Source organism: Triplophysa dalaica, chromosome 15 (assembly GCF_015846415.1).
Source record: "Triplophysa dalaica isolate WHDGS20190420 chromosome 15, ASM1584641v1, whole genome shotgun sequence".
Classification (NCBI taxonomy): Eukaryota; Metazoa; Chordata; class Actinopteri; order Cypriniformes; family Nemacheilidae; genus Triplophysa; species Triplophysa dalaica.
Genome location: NC_079556.1, coordinates 3,361,763 through 3,377,251, shown reverse-complemented (window position 1 = coordinate 3,377,251; position 15,489 = coordinate 3,361,763). Strand labels below are relative to the sequence as shown.

At 38.3% G+C, this 15,489-nt stretch overlaps 2 protein-coding genes across 5 annotated transcripts in view; one reads left to right on the top strand and one right to left on the bottom strand.

Annotated features, from left to right (window-relative positions):
• The first annotated feature begins 2,838 nt into the window (after positions 1 to 2,838).
• On the top strand, positions 2,839 to 4,266 carry gja10a (gap junction protein alpha 10 a). Its single transcript, XM_056767637.1, has one exon. It carries the CDS (start codon positions 2,839 to 2,841, stop codon positions 4,264 to 4,266), a length of 1,428 nt encoding a protein of 475 aa, XP_056623615.1.
• Positions 4,267 to 5,154: 888 nt separating this feature from the next.
• bach2a (BTB and CNC homology 1, basic leucine zipper transcription factor 2a) overlaps positions 5,155 to 15,489 on the bottom strand; it is a 26,722-nt gene continuing 16,387 nt past the window's right edge. For 3 of the 4 annotated variants that reach the window (XM_056767451.1, XM_056767450.1, XM_056767449.1), the window contains exons 3-5: positions 12,384 to 13,793; positions 8,188 to 8,394; positions 5,155 to 7,408 (exon numbers count right to left, since the gene is read on the bottom strand). In XM_056767451.1, the coding sequence (XP_056623429.1) occupies positions 6,968 to 7,408; positions 8,188 to 8,394; positions 12,384 to 13,793 (2,058 nt within the window). In that variant the 3' untranslated portion in view covers positions 5,155 to 6,967. The remainder of the gene's footprint in view (positions 7,409 to 8,187; positions 8,395 to 12,383; positions 13,794 to 15,489) is intronic. The other variant, XM_056767452.1, reaches the window with a different exon arrangement.

Here is a 15,489-nt window from a genome sequence, read left to right as displayed (position 1 = left end):
GTAACATTTTGATATTTATTTGAAATTATTTACAATATTTAGCAAAGTACCAGCGACTCTGAAAAATAATAAAGCATTATTGCTCGGACATAAAATATTGATTTGATATATTAAAGTTGCTGAAAATGTTTGTAGCTTTCACATGCAGGAACCTATGAAATTAAATATTGCGAGTAAAGCTCCTGGTTTGTATAGACATGTCAGTCAGTTTACATTAGTAATGGCCAGATGAATAGACAGTTCAGTAAAAACATGTATTACCACGGACTGAATCAAAAGTTCATTTAGATATGGTGTTGTTGTGAAACATTGTTCAATATTGTATAATTGTTCAGTCTGTGTAACTGTACATTGAAAATATTTTATGTTTAGATAAAAAATTGTTTGTATGTGTAATAGTCAAAGCTTAAAATGTTTGAAATGTTGTATAACAGTTCATCATGATTCATGACCCACGATGACCTGTCTACTTCTGTTTAACACAGTCCAACAGTACCAGAGTGAATCTCCAGTTTGTTAATGTCATTGATTTTTGTTTATTTATTTATTTATATTATTATTTCATATTTTCGTATTATTTTCGGATGTTTTGAGGTAAAATGTTGTTCACACTATTCTTTACCCCATTCACACCCTAAATCTCTTCGCTGTAAATATCCGCAGGCGCTCTGGAATCTCATTATCTCCAAACAGAGAGATCGGGGCTGCACGAGCTTGTATTGATTGAAATGGATCAGAGTAAAGTAATCTATCAGCATGGTGGATGTCCACCCCAATGCCTCAAACATCCATTTTCTAACTCCACGCCCCCGATGCTTTTACACGACAACACAAATAAAAGCTTGTCCCAGTGGCTACAGCTACACTTTTCTGTGTTGGGCTATAAAGAGTTTCACAAAAAAATGTTGGGCTTATTTCAACCAAGCATTGGGTTAAAATGGGCAAACCCAATGGTTGGGTTAAATTAACAAAGCACATGGCTTATATTTGACCCAACAATGTGTTTAAACCACCCAAGATATTAGGTTGAAACAACCAAACAGGTTATATCACAACCCAGTGGCTTTGTCAATTTTTGACCCAACGCTGGGTTTAAAATAATCCTACATTATTTTAGTGTGTACAGATAAAGTAAATGCATGCAAAAAGCACATCATATTCTAAAAGCTTACAACCGCATTATTTTACATTGAGACTTGTCAAACAGTGAAAAATGTGAACACCAAAAAAGAGTTGGTGTGGGTCAAACAGGGACAAACCAAGCCATTGGGTTGCAAATAAACCTAGAAAATGTCAATATTTTACCAAAGCAAGAGTTGAAACAACCCAAAACCCCCCAGCATAGGTTACTTTACAGTACTCAACTGTTGTGCTTGTCATTTTTGATGGGTTGAAAATCCCGACTAAATAGCACTAAGTAACCTAATCTCAATATATCAAAACACTGCTGGATTTCACAGTGCACAATTTACAGTCAAGGCAATTAGATCAAATGAACAAGCACAGGATGAACTCATTAGGTAACGCCGCATCCCCGATGTGACTTCTGGCATTTGCAGTTCAAGCTTCTGCAAAGGAAAATCAAATCAATCTTCACTGATCCTGCCAGCATGTGATGGAAAGCTAGTAAAACACCCTCGGGCACGGCTGGTCATTTTATAAAGCACGTAGTGTGATCAGTTGTGAAAGGTTTGAACATGGATAACCGACTCACGTCCGCACGCTGATTGGTGCATCCGGCTCCCCGCTGTCGTCTCGATATAAAATCGTGCTTTTTGATCAATTGTCGCTGGATTTGCACGATGTTGTGGAAATATACTTTTAATGAGATTTGTGCCAGATGAAAACAGAAAAAGAACGAGCTCGACAAATCACAGCATTATTGATATTGAGTTCGGGGGGAGAGGCTGATGCAATCGAGCGCAAGGTCTTTCATTTGACATTGAACGTTCGCAAATGTAAACAACATGGAAAGATGTTGACACAAACTCACTGGGGAACGGAAAGGAAAACGGTGAAATAGGCTTGATATGTTTTATTCAGATATTTTGTTTTTCCTGTCTCGTGTGGTAGGTTAGATAAAATTATATTTCAATAGAGTCATGCACAAAGTCACAACATTGCACATTGTAGATAATGCACTTTAACGAAATATGATGGAAATGTGCACTCTTATTTTATAAAAAAAACTATTTTTGATATCAACACCATAGATGAAAAAAGAGCATTTACAACTAAATGGTTAGAGAACACTATCACCATATTTTGATGGCAGAATATTGTATCGACTGCATGAGGGACATTTGGTTGGTTGGCATCGTGGGCAACTTTTTCTGTATGAGGGGGAGCTTTGATAAGATCCGCCATAGGCATTGACCCTTCACTTTCAGATCAATTTCTACATCCCGTGAACTCTGTGCTTGCAACAGCTGTGGGGGAACATTCGCTGTTGCCGACATGAAGCAGAGAGACCGTCTGTGCTTTTAAGTGCTGCTTCCATGGTTTTGAAATGACGGAATGATTTTCCTTGCTAGGGAAAACATGCTTGTTTATATAGCTAGGACTCTAGACAGCAAATCCCACTAAAAAGTAAGTTGATTTTTGTTAAGTTTATCATGTTTGTGTGTAAAGCTTTGTTCAATTCGCCTACATCCTTTTGTGCAAGATTTAATACATAGTAAGGTATTTGTGCAAGATGTTTAGAATGCAAAAGACCTCAAATTGCCTTTTTTCTGCGTGCATGTACACAAAAACATCTTAAATTCATGTATTACTCCAAAAAAAGCCAACACACGAAATGCTTTTTCCCCCTCAAAGCACGGACATGTGGCGGTGAAGATGGGGGACTGGAACTTGTTGGGGGGCATTTTAGAGGAAGTTCACATTCACTCGACCATCGTGGGGAAAATCTGGCTGACCATCCTGTTCATATTCCGGATGTTGGTTCTCGGCGTGGCAGCCGAGGACGTTTGGTTGGATGAGCAGAGCGAGTTCGTCTGCAACACGGATCAACCGGGATGCAAGAACGTTTGCTACGACCAGGCATTCCCGATATCGCTGATACGCTTCTGGGTGCTCCAGATCATTTTTGTGTCGTCGCCTTCGTTGGTCTACATGGGACACGCACTGTACCGACTGAGGTCTTTGGAGAAGCAGAGACACAAAAGAAAAATCCAGCTCAGGGCCGAGCTGGAAGAGACGGAGACCATGCTATTGGACTACAAGAAGTTGGAGAAGGAACTTAGGAGGTTAGAAGAGCAGAGGAAAATGAAGAAGGCTCCGTTGATGGGCTCTTTACTCCGCACATATATTATTCATATCCTTACTAGATCAGTTTTGGAGGTGGCGTTCATCGTGGGACAGTATATCTTTTATGGCATAGGAATGGATCCTTTGTACAAGTGCGAGAGGGTGCCTTGCCCTAACAGTGTGGACTGTTACGTCTCCAGGCCGACGGAGAAGTCCATCTTTATGGTCTTCATGATTGTCATCGCAGGGGTTTCTTTGGTTCTGAACCTCTTGGAAATATCCCACTTAGGGGTAAGGAAAATCAAACAGACTCTAACTGGTCTCCAGCTCGCTGAGGACAACAGTCTTTGCAAACCCAAGGATTCAAACATTCAGCAGCTGTGCGTGATGACAGACTCGTCGCCCCATAAAAACCAGCAGTTGAAGACTTTTATCCCTCGGAGGCAAATGGACCCTGAAACGTTGTTCCTCACCAGCGCTTGCGTGGGTTCGAGCAATGACATGCCAAGATACAACAGTTTTGCCGCAGCCACCTTACCAGTGTCCTGTGTGACCCAACAACCTCGCCAAATGCGTCAGCCCATCCAGGGAATGATCCATGAACTGCATTCACAGGCTTTCATGGACCAGCTAGATGACAGTCGTGACCAGCATCTAGAAAGAAGTCATGACTCAGAGAGGGACATCAGACCTTTAAACTCGGGTCATTTGGGTTATGAAGGTCAGCACACCCAAGGGGCTTGCCATACTGAAATACCAGCATGCCTTCGCAACGCTCTGCACAGGCCCAGCCGCGTGCCAGACCTGGGGGATGAGGTTATGGATTCCTCTGAGAGCGACTTCTATCCGCAAAACAGGAAAGCCAGTTATATGGCCCGTGTGCCCTCAGACAGCGTGTCCGGTAGTCCGTCCTGTCCCTCCACCAGGAGCACAGAGTCTGAATTGGGTTCGCTCAGTGAACTGCCCATGAACCCACCGCCAGGGGGACGCCGGATGTCTATGGCAAGTAGAGGCTAGTTTCATTATAAATAGTCTCTCCATTTTCACAATTTTCAATTTATTAAAGAAATTGAATGCATTCTAAAAAAATTGGTATATAATCTGAAATAATAAATGAATAAGTTAATTAAATATTAAAAAGTTATTTCAAATATTTTTAATAATAAAAGTATAAAAAAATCTTGATTTTTCTTGAATTTATAAAATAATATATCTAATACTCAAAATGAATTAAACAAATTACGAAATAAATACAAATTAAAAATATATTCATCAGTATTATTTAAAAAATAAAATATTGTATTAAATAATGTAATATCTAATATTCAAAATTAATAAAACAAATGGTAAAAATGGTTCTTAACTTTTTTATTATTTTAAAATATATTTTGTTAAATAATTTTTTATTTATAAAATATCCAAAACAATCAGATTTATAATGTCATTAAATTCAATTTATTTAGTAACTAAATGGTAACATGTTTGCTTACAGAGTGTGTTCTTGGATATCTCTTCAATCATGAAGAAGTGAAATGAAGATGGACAGAAGGACACCAGGAATGTAACAGGCTGTTCACGAGCAGAACTGAATGGAGATGAACGCAGCTTTCTTGTGGTTTAAGGAGGGCTGTTTTGTACAGTCTATTTTTTATTATAAGCACCTTAATTTACCAGTAAAGCACTGTGTACAGTTTTTCCACTAATTTTATAGAAGCGACAAGACATTCATAATTATGCTTCAGACCTACAGACAGCTGGCAAAAAAACATTTTTAAATCATTTATGTGGATTCTCACATCAAATTATGAAGAAAATAAAAAGTTATTTTTTCCAAAAGGGTTTCTGTTTGAATCAATATGGAATAATCACGCAAACATTATTCTCAAGACACATAAAATCAGCATGAAACATGCTTGGTAATTTATTTAATATCCTAATATTAGACAATTTCAATGAGGACACATTTAAGAATTTTACAAATACACTTAGATTATAAACATTGAGGTCACAACTTTTTAAGATTCGAGTAACAAATAAGAAAGAGCGAAACAATCATTTGTTAAGAATGCCACAAATATCTACAAACAGAATTTATTTACAATACATACCAAATCTACATAAAACAAACGACTGTAAAACATCCTTTTAAAAGGTTGTAAACCATTTTTGCTACAAACCTTGTAAGAGATGAGAGGTATATAGATGTTACAGGTAGATCTGTGAATGTTGCAAACTATACTTACTTCATGTAAACTGTTAATGAATATTTAGATTTGCCCTTACTTTATATCACAATGATGCATAAAACAAAAATTATGAAATGCTTAATTTATACCTAAACATCATTATTAGCATCTATACTTAAAGATCACAAGAACGAAAAAAATCCCTGTGGCCATATCTGTATACAAATGAGAGATTTGTCATGCATTAATGAAGCCGTTTTATTTAAGGCCAAAGTTATTTGACTGGTTTTGTCCAATAGAAATAATAACAAAATGATTCAAGACCCCAAATTGTTTACAGAAACGTGATATCAATATGTTATATGATGTGTATAACTCTTGGTTGCGGGATTATTTTAGTCTTTATTCTCTTTTAAAGTCATGCAATGTACAGATTTCTAAGTAAATTCAGTAAAATTACACTTTAAAACATCTCACCTTTAAACTTCAGTATTGTGACGGTGCACAGGTGAGTAACATGTAACAAATGATCACATGAAATACAATACAAAATGAAGTAGCAGTGAGCGTTTCTTTAACGTGTCATTTTAAGGCTTTTTCATGTCGTGTTATTAAGTCAAAGGTGTAGAAATGATTTAAGACTAATAGGGGAACTCTTACAAAAAGTAAACATGTAAACTGACATTTAAAATTACAGAGGTGTGTATATCAGGATAAAACATTTTCATTGCTGAGGGTGTTCTTAAGAAGGTGTAATGTGTAATCCAAACAAAATTCTACCGAAACCAAATAATTCATACAATGACAAGTGCACAAGATCCTGAAGGAGTCAAAGCTGCAATCTGAGCTGCCAAAATTTTACAAAGTCAGAATAATTTAAGTTATCAAAGTTTACTAGGAGCTGTAAATACAACAGATTTCCCTGATCAATAATTATAACAGTCTAGAAAACTGATTTTTAAAAACTTTTAGAAAACTGCTTCTGTATCCAATGGCACTTTATCACAAAATATTGTAGAGGACAATCATCTACAAAGTTAACTATTATTAAAATTGGAGTGTTTTATGATAAAATCCCATGCATTACAAAAGACTGCTTGCCTTCTGGCAAGCAAGAGATAGCCTTAATGTTAAAGAATGCAATTAAAAAAACTTCTGAATTCAGACAAGCAACAATTTACTTCAAAGTTTTTCTGTTCATAATTTGCTTTTTTCTTCTCTTGATGTACGTTAGGAACGCAAAACAGAAAATGCTGCAGAAATTGGTCCAAACCTTTTGAAATGCTTTAATACTCCATCTATGCTGCTTCATATGACGTTACAAAAAACAAACCCTGCATTTCCTGAGATAAATCTGAGAACTCGATACCATATAGACGAAAGATTAAAACTGCTACAAAGAGAAATAAAATCTTACATTATATGCCAAAACACACGGCGACTTTCCCCTAAAGTAGCAACAAACTAAACGTAACACAGAAAACATTAAAAAAGATACTGAACCAAAATTCTTATTTAATAATAATGAAAACTCAGCTCTTCTTGGCCTGCTCATCTGTGGTACACTTCTCACACATCTCCTGGCAGAAATCGCTGGTCACGTTCGAACCGCTCGTCTGAAGCAAAGGCTCTGACCTCACAGACGTGACGGCGTCCGGGAGCATCACGTCCTCCCCGTGCACTCGCAGATGTTTGGCCTGGCAGTCACTTAACCTTGAAGATGTCTCCACGGTGCTGTGGGAGGTGAGCGTGAGGTCTATACTGGTGGGACTGGAAGATATTTTATTGTCTGTACCGGTTGAACTGGACAAAACGGGGTCCGAGTGCAGATGATACAGATATTGGGTCTGCCCGGGAATCTGCTGTTCCTCTCTGCAGACCTCCTGAGATAAAAAGGAGAAGTTTTCCCAGAGTTCACCCATACAGACCTTCAGCTGGTTTCGTTCGGTTAGAAGCTTCTGTCGCTCAGACACCTACAAAAGAAAAACATGCATAGGGTCAACACAGAAATGTCACAACTTTATTTTTTAAAGGAATACTCCACCCAAAAATGAAAATTCTGTCTTGAATTACATTCTCCAAGTTGTTCCAAACCTGTATACATTTCTTTGTTCTGTTGAACACAAAGAAAGATATTTGGAAAAACGTTAGCAAATGAAATTTATAGGACACATTTACTACCATAGTCAGAAAAATTGAAATGGTAGTCAATGGTGCCTCAGAACGGATTGCTTTCCTAATTTCTTCAAAATATCTTATTTTGTGTTCAAAGGAAAAAAAAATACAATCCTTTTTCCTTCAATTGTAGTCAATGATATCCCAGAAATGTATTGGATGATTTTAAAGAAATATGTTGAGTAGTTGTTCAACTTATTATTTCTTTTTTACCAAGTTTTTCCTCATTTGTTCAAAGTTTGGAAATTAACATTTACTAGAACTTTCCCACTCTCAAGAGGTTTTAACCGCCCCTACATAAAAATAGTGTTTAAATGAGGTACATTGAAAATAACTAATTTGGTATGTAGCCTATGTGCAGTTTGTAATTCAATAAAACGAAACCATTTTTCTACTTTTTTGTCATTACCATCCAAACAAAACATTTCCAAAAGTCTTCAAATAAAAAGAGGACTAAATGAGAAGTGACAGAAAACACGTCTGATAGATGAAACTGTTTAAATACATTTTCTTTTTCAAAATGAAAGCAGCCAAAAATCTGTCTTGGCAGATGCTGCGTGAGGTTCGTGCTTCCTACCAGTTTATGAATCTCACGCTCCAGGTTCTGGATGCAGTCCAGCTTTCTCTTCCGGCAGCGTTGAGCTGCGATGCGGTTTTTACTGCGACGTCTCATCTCGTGGATGAAGTCTAGCTGATCCGAGGTCAGTTTGTGCATCTTTACCATTAGCTGAAAGTCGTTCCGTGGAAGCTCTGTGATCTGATCCAATGAAAACGGCAGTTTCACCTGCAAGCACACAGTGCATTAAAGCTAAATAACATGCGTTTAACATGCATCTATTGCAAATACGTGCAACTTCACATTGTGGAAAGAAAGCAAAATTGAAATTTCACACATCCAGAGTATGACAGTTCACCACTAGATGACACTGCCAACTAACATGTACGACATGATTTATTTTTTTGCGTTCAGAACACTGAGCCGCTCATACTATCTTTAAAAAATTAAAAGCATACAACACCTCTAATATTCTAGGATGATATACAGAGTATTGCACACTACAAGAAAAGGTATGGTATACATTGGTAAAGGACACAAATAACAGCTGAATTTATAGCAAATGTAAAGACAACAGATATAAAGATATTGCTTTTACTCAGATCAGTGTCACAATATACCGTTATTGTCAATGACCTGGATATCAAAAAAGATAATTATCGATACTCAGTTAATTCTACACATATCATAATATATAAATTAATTCAACACATCTCATAATATATAAATTAAATAATTCAGCACCTGTTTAAAGTTTGCTTTTACAGCCACAATGGTTACAGACTCTCTCTCTCTCTATATATATGTAGTATTATCTGGCCGCTCAATACATTTTAAAGGGGTTATATGGCACAAATACATGTTTTTCTGTGTCTTCGGTGTGTTATAAGTTCCCCATGCATGTAGCAGACACGTAGAATTGCTCAAATTAAAGTACAAACAGAAGATGCCTTCTATCTAAAAGCGAACCTTATGTTCCAAGTATGGTAAAGGGCGTTACATTTCGGTCACACGCTTGCAGTATTCGACCAATCACTACGCACTGGTTAACTGGCCAATCATTGCACAACTCTTTTCAGAGCGATGAATTTGTAAAAAATCTGCTCATTTCAGAGAGGCGGGGCAAAGAGGAGATACAAACATGCACGGTATGTGTACAGGGTTTTTAACCTTAAATCGTGTATACATTTACATTTAGCAGACGCTTTTATCCAAAGCGACTTACAAAGAGTTAGGGAGCAACAAGTGATATGTCATACATGATCTGGAAATTGCATATTGCATTACATCTAAAAGAAACAATAACATTGGTTTTAGTCGTGCCAAATGACCACTTTCAATACCGTGAGAATATCAGCACCACAAACCACTCCGGCCACGATAACCGCAATATGAAAAACCCCTAATAAAAGAAACTACCTTAAGATGACAAAGAAATTAATTCTATAATTGTTTGATTCAAATAATCTATTTTTTTTATGAAAACCAAACTTTTGTGGCAATACCTCAAACTGATATTTAATGTGAAACTGTAGCAAACATCTCAAATGATAAATTGTTTTGAGTATTAGGAGACTATTTAAACATTTATTTACAAATCGAAGCTTTCAATAACAAGGAATCATGCCTCTCCCAATATTTCGGCCGTAACAAAACTGTTTCATCATAAGAATGAAGATTGTGTGAATTCACTGGGTCATTACTTGAAACATAATGAGTGATTTCATACTACCAGGAAAATAATGATCTATGCGTGTAATTATTTTAAGCAAAGAGCGCTGTAGTTTGTCTTTAGATTATTCAGCCAATCACGTTTGGGTTCTGAAAATGTCACGCAAATGAAGATGTCCTACAAACAGACAGCACCGACAAAGACGAAACCTGACTTAAGGCTCTGTCGAGGGAGTATATCAGTGCTGACCGTGACGAATACTCCCTCTCTCTGTCATGACCTTGTGCCACTGCTCAGTCTGTGTAAAATGGAGGTCTATATTTAACCGCTCTACTACTGTGGGGACCGCAATAAGGCTAGAATGACAGATTACGCTTCCAGCAGCACATTTTCTTTTCTTCTCTCAGGTCGTTTCTGGGAGAAGGAGCTCATTCTCTGAAGTAGGACTCATCTGTTAGCCTGTGAGGTGAAGCAGATCATCATCTGATGGGTGCCTGGGGGCCGCTGCCCCACTTCTCTTTCTGGGGACCAGCAGCTGGAAGCTCCAAACTTCAGTATGGTGAAGGGCATAATAAAGACGGCTGCATAAAGATTGTTTCTGTAGAGATTGTGACACTCCTCTGGGATAATATTATGAAATGCATATTTTGTTGCGGCCTAATTTAAGTTTTTTTTTATGCTGACTTCTCAAACATAAATCGCAGAAAAGCACCCTGGTATTATGTTTTTTGGACAAGTGGGCACATGCTGTGGTATTCTTTTCTGGGTATCATCTTGGCACATGCCATTATAATTTTTGAAACCGTTTGATTGACACAATCAATATGTGACTATGTAGTTGTACAATATAGATCCAAAAGAGGCTGTGTAATGATTTTAAAATCATTAAGGCATGTTAAAAGAATAGTTTACCTGAAAACGAAGATTTTCACTCTAATATATACAGTATATATAAATCACTTTATATCAATTTATAGACCACTTTGCAAGATGTAAACACTGCCCCAGAAGCACTTCTGGTTTCCATTTTTATTAATTAATTTAGCATTAGTATTTTTTTAGTCGGACATATAATTATTAAATCTTAAAAAAAATTGTTTACCATTTTAAACGGTTATATATACTCAGTAGGTTGAATACTGTTCACACAGGAAGTTCTTCTGGACCAGTGTTGACCAAGCGTTGCTTACATCATTTGAAGAGGTCAATAGGTTGCAACTTGTTGAAGTTTCTTAAAGCACATACTTAAACTATATGTCTACATTAAACACCATACCATAAAATGATTGTTATTTTTACTAAAATACTTGAAAAAGCGTTCTTGTTTTGTGTAATATAATTTACTCAACCTTATGTCATCCCAGATTTATAAAACAATATTTTCAGGTAAACTGTTCATTCAAGCAGTAGAATGCAGCAACAACATTTAAATTACTTAAAATATATATATATATATATATGCATTTTAGCACATGTATAATATATTTACTCTTTATATGAATTATATTACATATATACTCATTTTATCAGTATATATGTTCCCTGGGATCAAACCCATTACAGTTTCATTACACTGCAATAAAAATTAACCAGGTTTTTATGCACAAGGAGAATCACAAAACTGAGAATCACAAACACTATTTTTAACCTTTCTCTTTTTTGGAAAAACAATGTTTTCTGATTCTTTCACATACTTACAAAACATCAGGACAAATCTTGTCAAAAGTGGGTCATTAGAAATCAAAAGACTTCATGAGACAGCGATCACACACACACATTTTTGAACTGCCGATGTGTAAAATGCTGTCAGGAGGAGGTACAATTAAGTCAATGGGACCCGAGGAACAAGAACTGCTCTGCGCTTATTGCCATGGCAACCCTCCAGTGTTTGCCAAGTTCCTGCAGCTCGCCTGGGTATCATATGTGGGCATGTTTTGTAATTATGAAATTACTGCACAGTAAATATGACTACTTAACTAGTTAATAAATCAATTTTTATTGGATTTTTTTCCTTTTTAAAGGAACAGCTCACCCCAAAAATATTAGTTCTGTCATCATTTACACACCCTCAAGTTGTTCCAAATCGTTATGAATTTCTTTGTTCTGATGAACACAGCAAAATATATTTGAAAGAATGCTTGTAACCAAACAGGAAAATTGCAATAGTAGTTACAAGTGCCCCAAAACTGTTTGCTTTCCTGCATTCTTCAAAATATCTTTTTATTTTATTTAATAAACTATTAATATATAATTCCATTTTCCTACTATGGTACCCAATGGCGGCCAAGAACTGATTAGTTACAAGCACTTTTCCAAACATCTCAAAAATGTATACAGATTTGTAACAACTTCAGGGAAGTCTTAGAATACACATATTCTAAAAAAGTAATTTTCATTTTTGGGTCAACTGTTACCGTAAGTATTTAACAATGGTGAGCAACAAAATGTATTGGACGACAGGCAAGGAAATAGATCCGAACCTGTGCCTCCATGATAGCCCCAAGGCTCAATTTTCACATTGAAATTACTTTTGAAACCAACCAACCTCTGCGTGTCTGCGCTCTTTGCTCGGACACGATTCGCTATCTCCATCAGAGAACGATCCAGACTCGTCACTGGAATTACTGTCGTACGACTTCTCTGACTTGATCTTGGGTGGCCCGGTCGTACTGCGCTCCCTGTGCTCGAGGGTCAGACACCTCTCCATGGTGGAACAAGGCGAGGTAGAGAGCTCAAACTGAGGAGAACCTCCACTACCATCTTCAGCATAGGAATAGGACGAACACGAGCTGGAGGTCCTGATGTGACTCTCGGTGCGAGAGGAGCGCGGACACATTTTGATGGGCACCGGACAGCTGCTCTTTGGCCGTCTGCGGTAGGACATCGGGGGCTCTTGAGAGACAGAAGTGGGTGACAGTGTTTGGGAGCAGGGAAATGACTGGCTGGATCCCGCCCATGGGTCTTCATGGGCATCCTGACACAGATAGCTCTCACGTGGGTAGGAATGTGCCGGGAGATGGTTGGGGGCCCTGGATGAAAAGATGACGCTTCTTCGGTCGCTCTCAAAGGATGGTGATTTGATGGACACATTAGAGGTTAACTTCTCAGCCCTCTTTGAGGAAGTCACGCCAAGTTCCCCAACAAAAGCCTGATAGTCCTTTTTTTCAGCTTGAACGTTAGAGCTCCTCTTGGCACAATGGAGATCGACGGAAAAACACGGATCCGAAGACATGACTTCCTTTTTGACTAAGGAGTGTAGGCACACTGGGGAACGTTTGCCATCAGGAAGTTCATTGGGTGTTGAACTAAGCTGCCTGTCATCTAACTCCATGTCCATCTCGATCTCCATTTCAACCCCCCTACCCTTGACTAGACCATCCTGCTCAACCTCAGACAGGTCCAGTGGCACTGAACCCTCTCCGCTGGTTGGTTCTGCTTTCACCTTGTAGAGATCCGGGCCACCAGGACCACCGGTGACAGTTTCCTGGAGTAAACCGTGCAAGTTTGAGGTACTGCTGTGTGAGGTGTTCATGTTGTGCTTAGCCTGATGGTACTTTCTATATTTAGGATAAAGATGGGGGTCGAAGGTCAGTGGTGGGTCAAATAGGTTGTTGTTGACTTGTAATCGCTCCGTGTTCTTGGACGAGCTGATGTCACGGGGATGCAGCCTCGATCCAAACAAAGGTGGTTTGGAATCGTTGGGCATCATGTTTGGGTCCTCTGACCCGTGATGGTTCGGACTCGGTGGGTGAGGTGATGGGGGGGTTTGGCTGGTGTGCGTGTTGTCAACCTCACTTTTCATCTGGGCCTGTAGGAAAAGGAAGCAAGAGTCTTCAAGGTTGTGCATGCCCAGGAACTCTGCACAGCACATGACATCCTGGATGTTGTCCCTGTTTAGTAACAGCTTGGCTGTGTAGGCAAATTGCAAGAGTGGGCCGAAGCCTTTCTCAGTGATCTGGAGAGAAAACAGAACAGGCACATTAAACAATTAAAGCTAAAACCAATCCAACAAAACAATATCTTTTGGAGCTGTGGTGTGCCACTTTAAAGGTCAAGTGTATGCAATTTATCTGCATCTAGTGGTGAAATTGCGAACTGCAATTAACTGCTCACTCCACCCCTCCCTTTCGAAGCACTACGGCGACTGACACAACACAATGATGTTGTTGCGTTTTCGAATTTATGAAACGTGTTCTGTAGCAGTTTGTCTGTTAAGGGCTACTGTAGACACAACATCCTGGGGCTGGGCGATATATCGTGTGATTCTTATGTTCTCAGTTTCTCATTAAATAACGGTTAAATGCAGCCACATCCGAAAGCCAGAGGATGCTCTTGCGCAGAAACTCTAAATATGAGAAACAGAAGAAGAACAATTAGTTCCAGGAAATGCCAATGGCCATATTTTATCGCTGTTCTTCAAACCTTTCCAGGTATTTTCAGGATAATAAAGTATATTTATAGTGATGATGTTTGACAAGTGTTGCTTTTTGAAATGCACGTTATAAAGGACTCAATGTCGTAGTGATTTTAGATCGAGCAGTACTTCCTACTGATCAAATAGCCGAGGTTCACGGAATAGCTGATTTCAGAATCGATTTGGACATGTATACTTTGCGTGAATCGCGATATATATCGCCCAGCCCTACAAGATGGCAAATTTCATGTAACGGAACCTGTGTTGTATGTAGATAGAAATAGCTCATTATGCTAACGCTTTATTCTGTGAGGTCTTTATACACCCCTGAACACATAGTTATGTAAATTATTTTGCATTTCTGTCAAAAATCCTCCAAAAAAATGACATTTAACGGTCTAATTTTAAAAGAGTAAGTAAAATATGGCTTCCATAAAGTGAAATTGACCTCTTAACCTGATCTTACAGAAAAACAACAATTTTACCATGTGGTGATTTCCACTAAAGTTTGCAAACAGTGATTGAGCACTGTTTATCGAGGGCTTGCAAGCGTCAAGTCAAGGAATGAAAAGAAGTGAACTGCATAGCGTCAAGAGCGAAAATAAACCGCCCTTCTCATCACTTTCAATCGTGCTATCACTCTGGCAGGTATTCGCGAATGCTCGGGGCAGTGCGGACGCATCAGGAACATCATTTTTTAAATAGAAAGTCATCCAGCTGAAGAACATCTCCCCCTGACACTCGGTCCTCCAAGAGCTGCTAATAAATTGAAAAGCTGGGGGGAAAATGCTGAGCATTCGGTGGATCTATTTTCAGCTTACATCAGCAGCTGCCGCCTGCAGTCGCACGTCTTTATGGAAGCCAAGCGCCATATGATATTCCTTTAATGTTACAACCAGTGAATTTAATGAGGGCAGCGGGCTGGGACACATGCACACACATGCATACATACAAAGACAGGAACGACATTATAACATGAAACATTCCATGTAATAAAGCCCTTTTGTCAGATGTGGGATGTTTTACAGGTCAGTCTTAAGGTGCAAAAAACCTACAAGTACAGCGCTACCATAACACAGAGACAGCAATGAATAAATCAATCGTCCAGCAGCTTCTGTAAGAGAACTCTTATGCGACAGCTGTCAAAGACAAGACAACTGGTTATAGAGACTCAAAGCTACAGAAGAACCCTTGACAGTCTGATAGCTCTATCTGTTAGTTCATCTTAATTGATGTT

Coding starts and splice junctions, on each gene's coding strand:
- gja10a (XM_056767637.1), top strand. CDS start 2,839: ATGGGGGACTGGAACTTGTTGGGGGGCATTTTAGAGGAAGTTCACATT.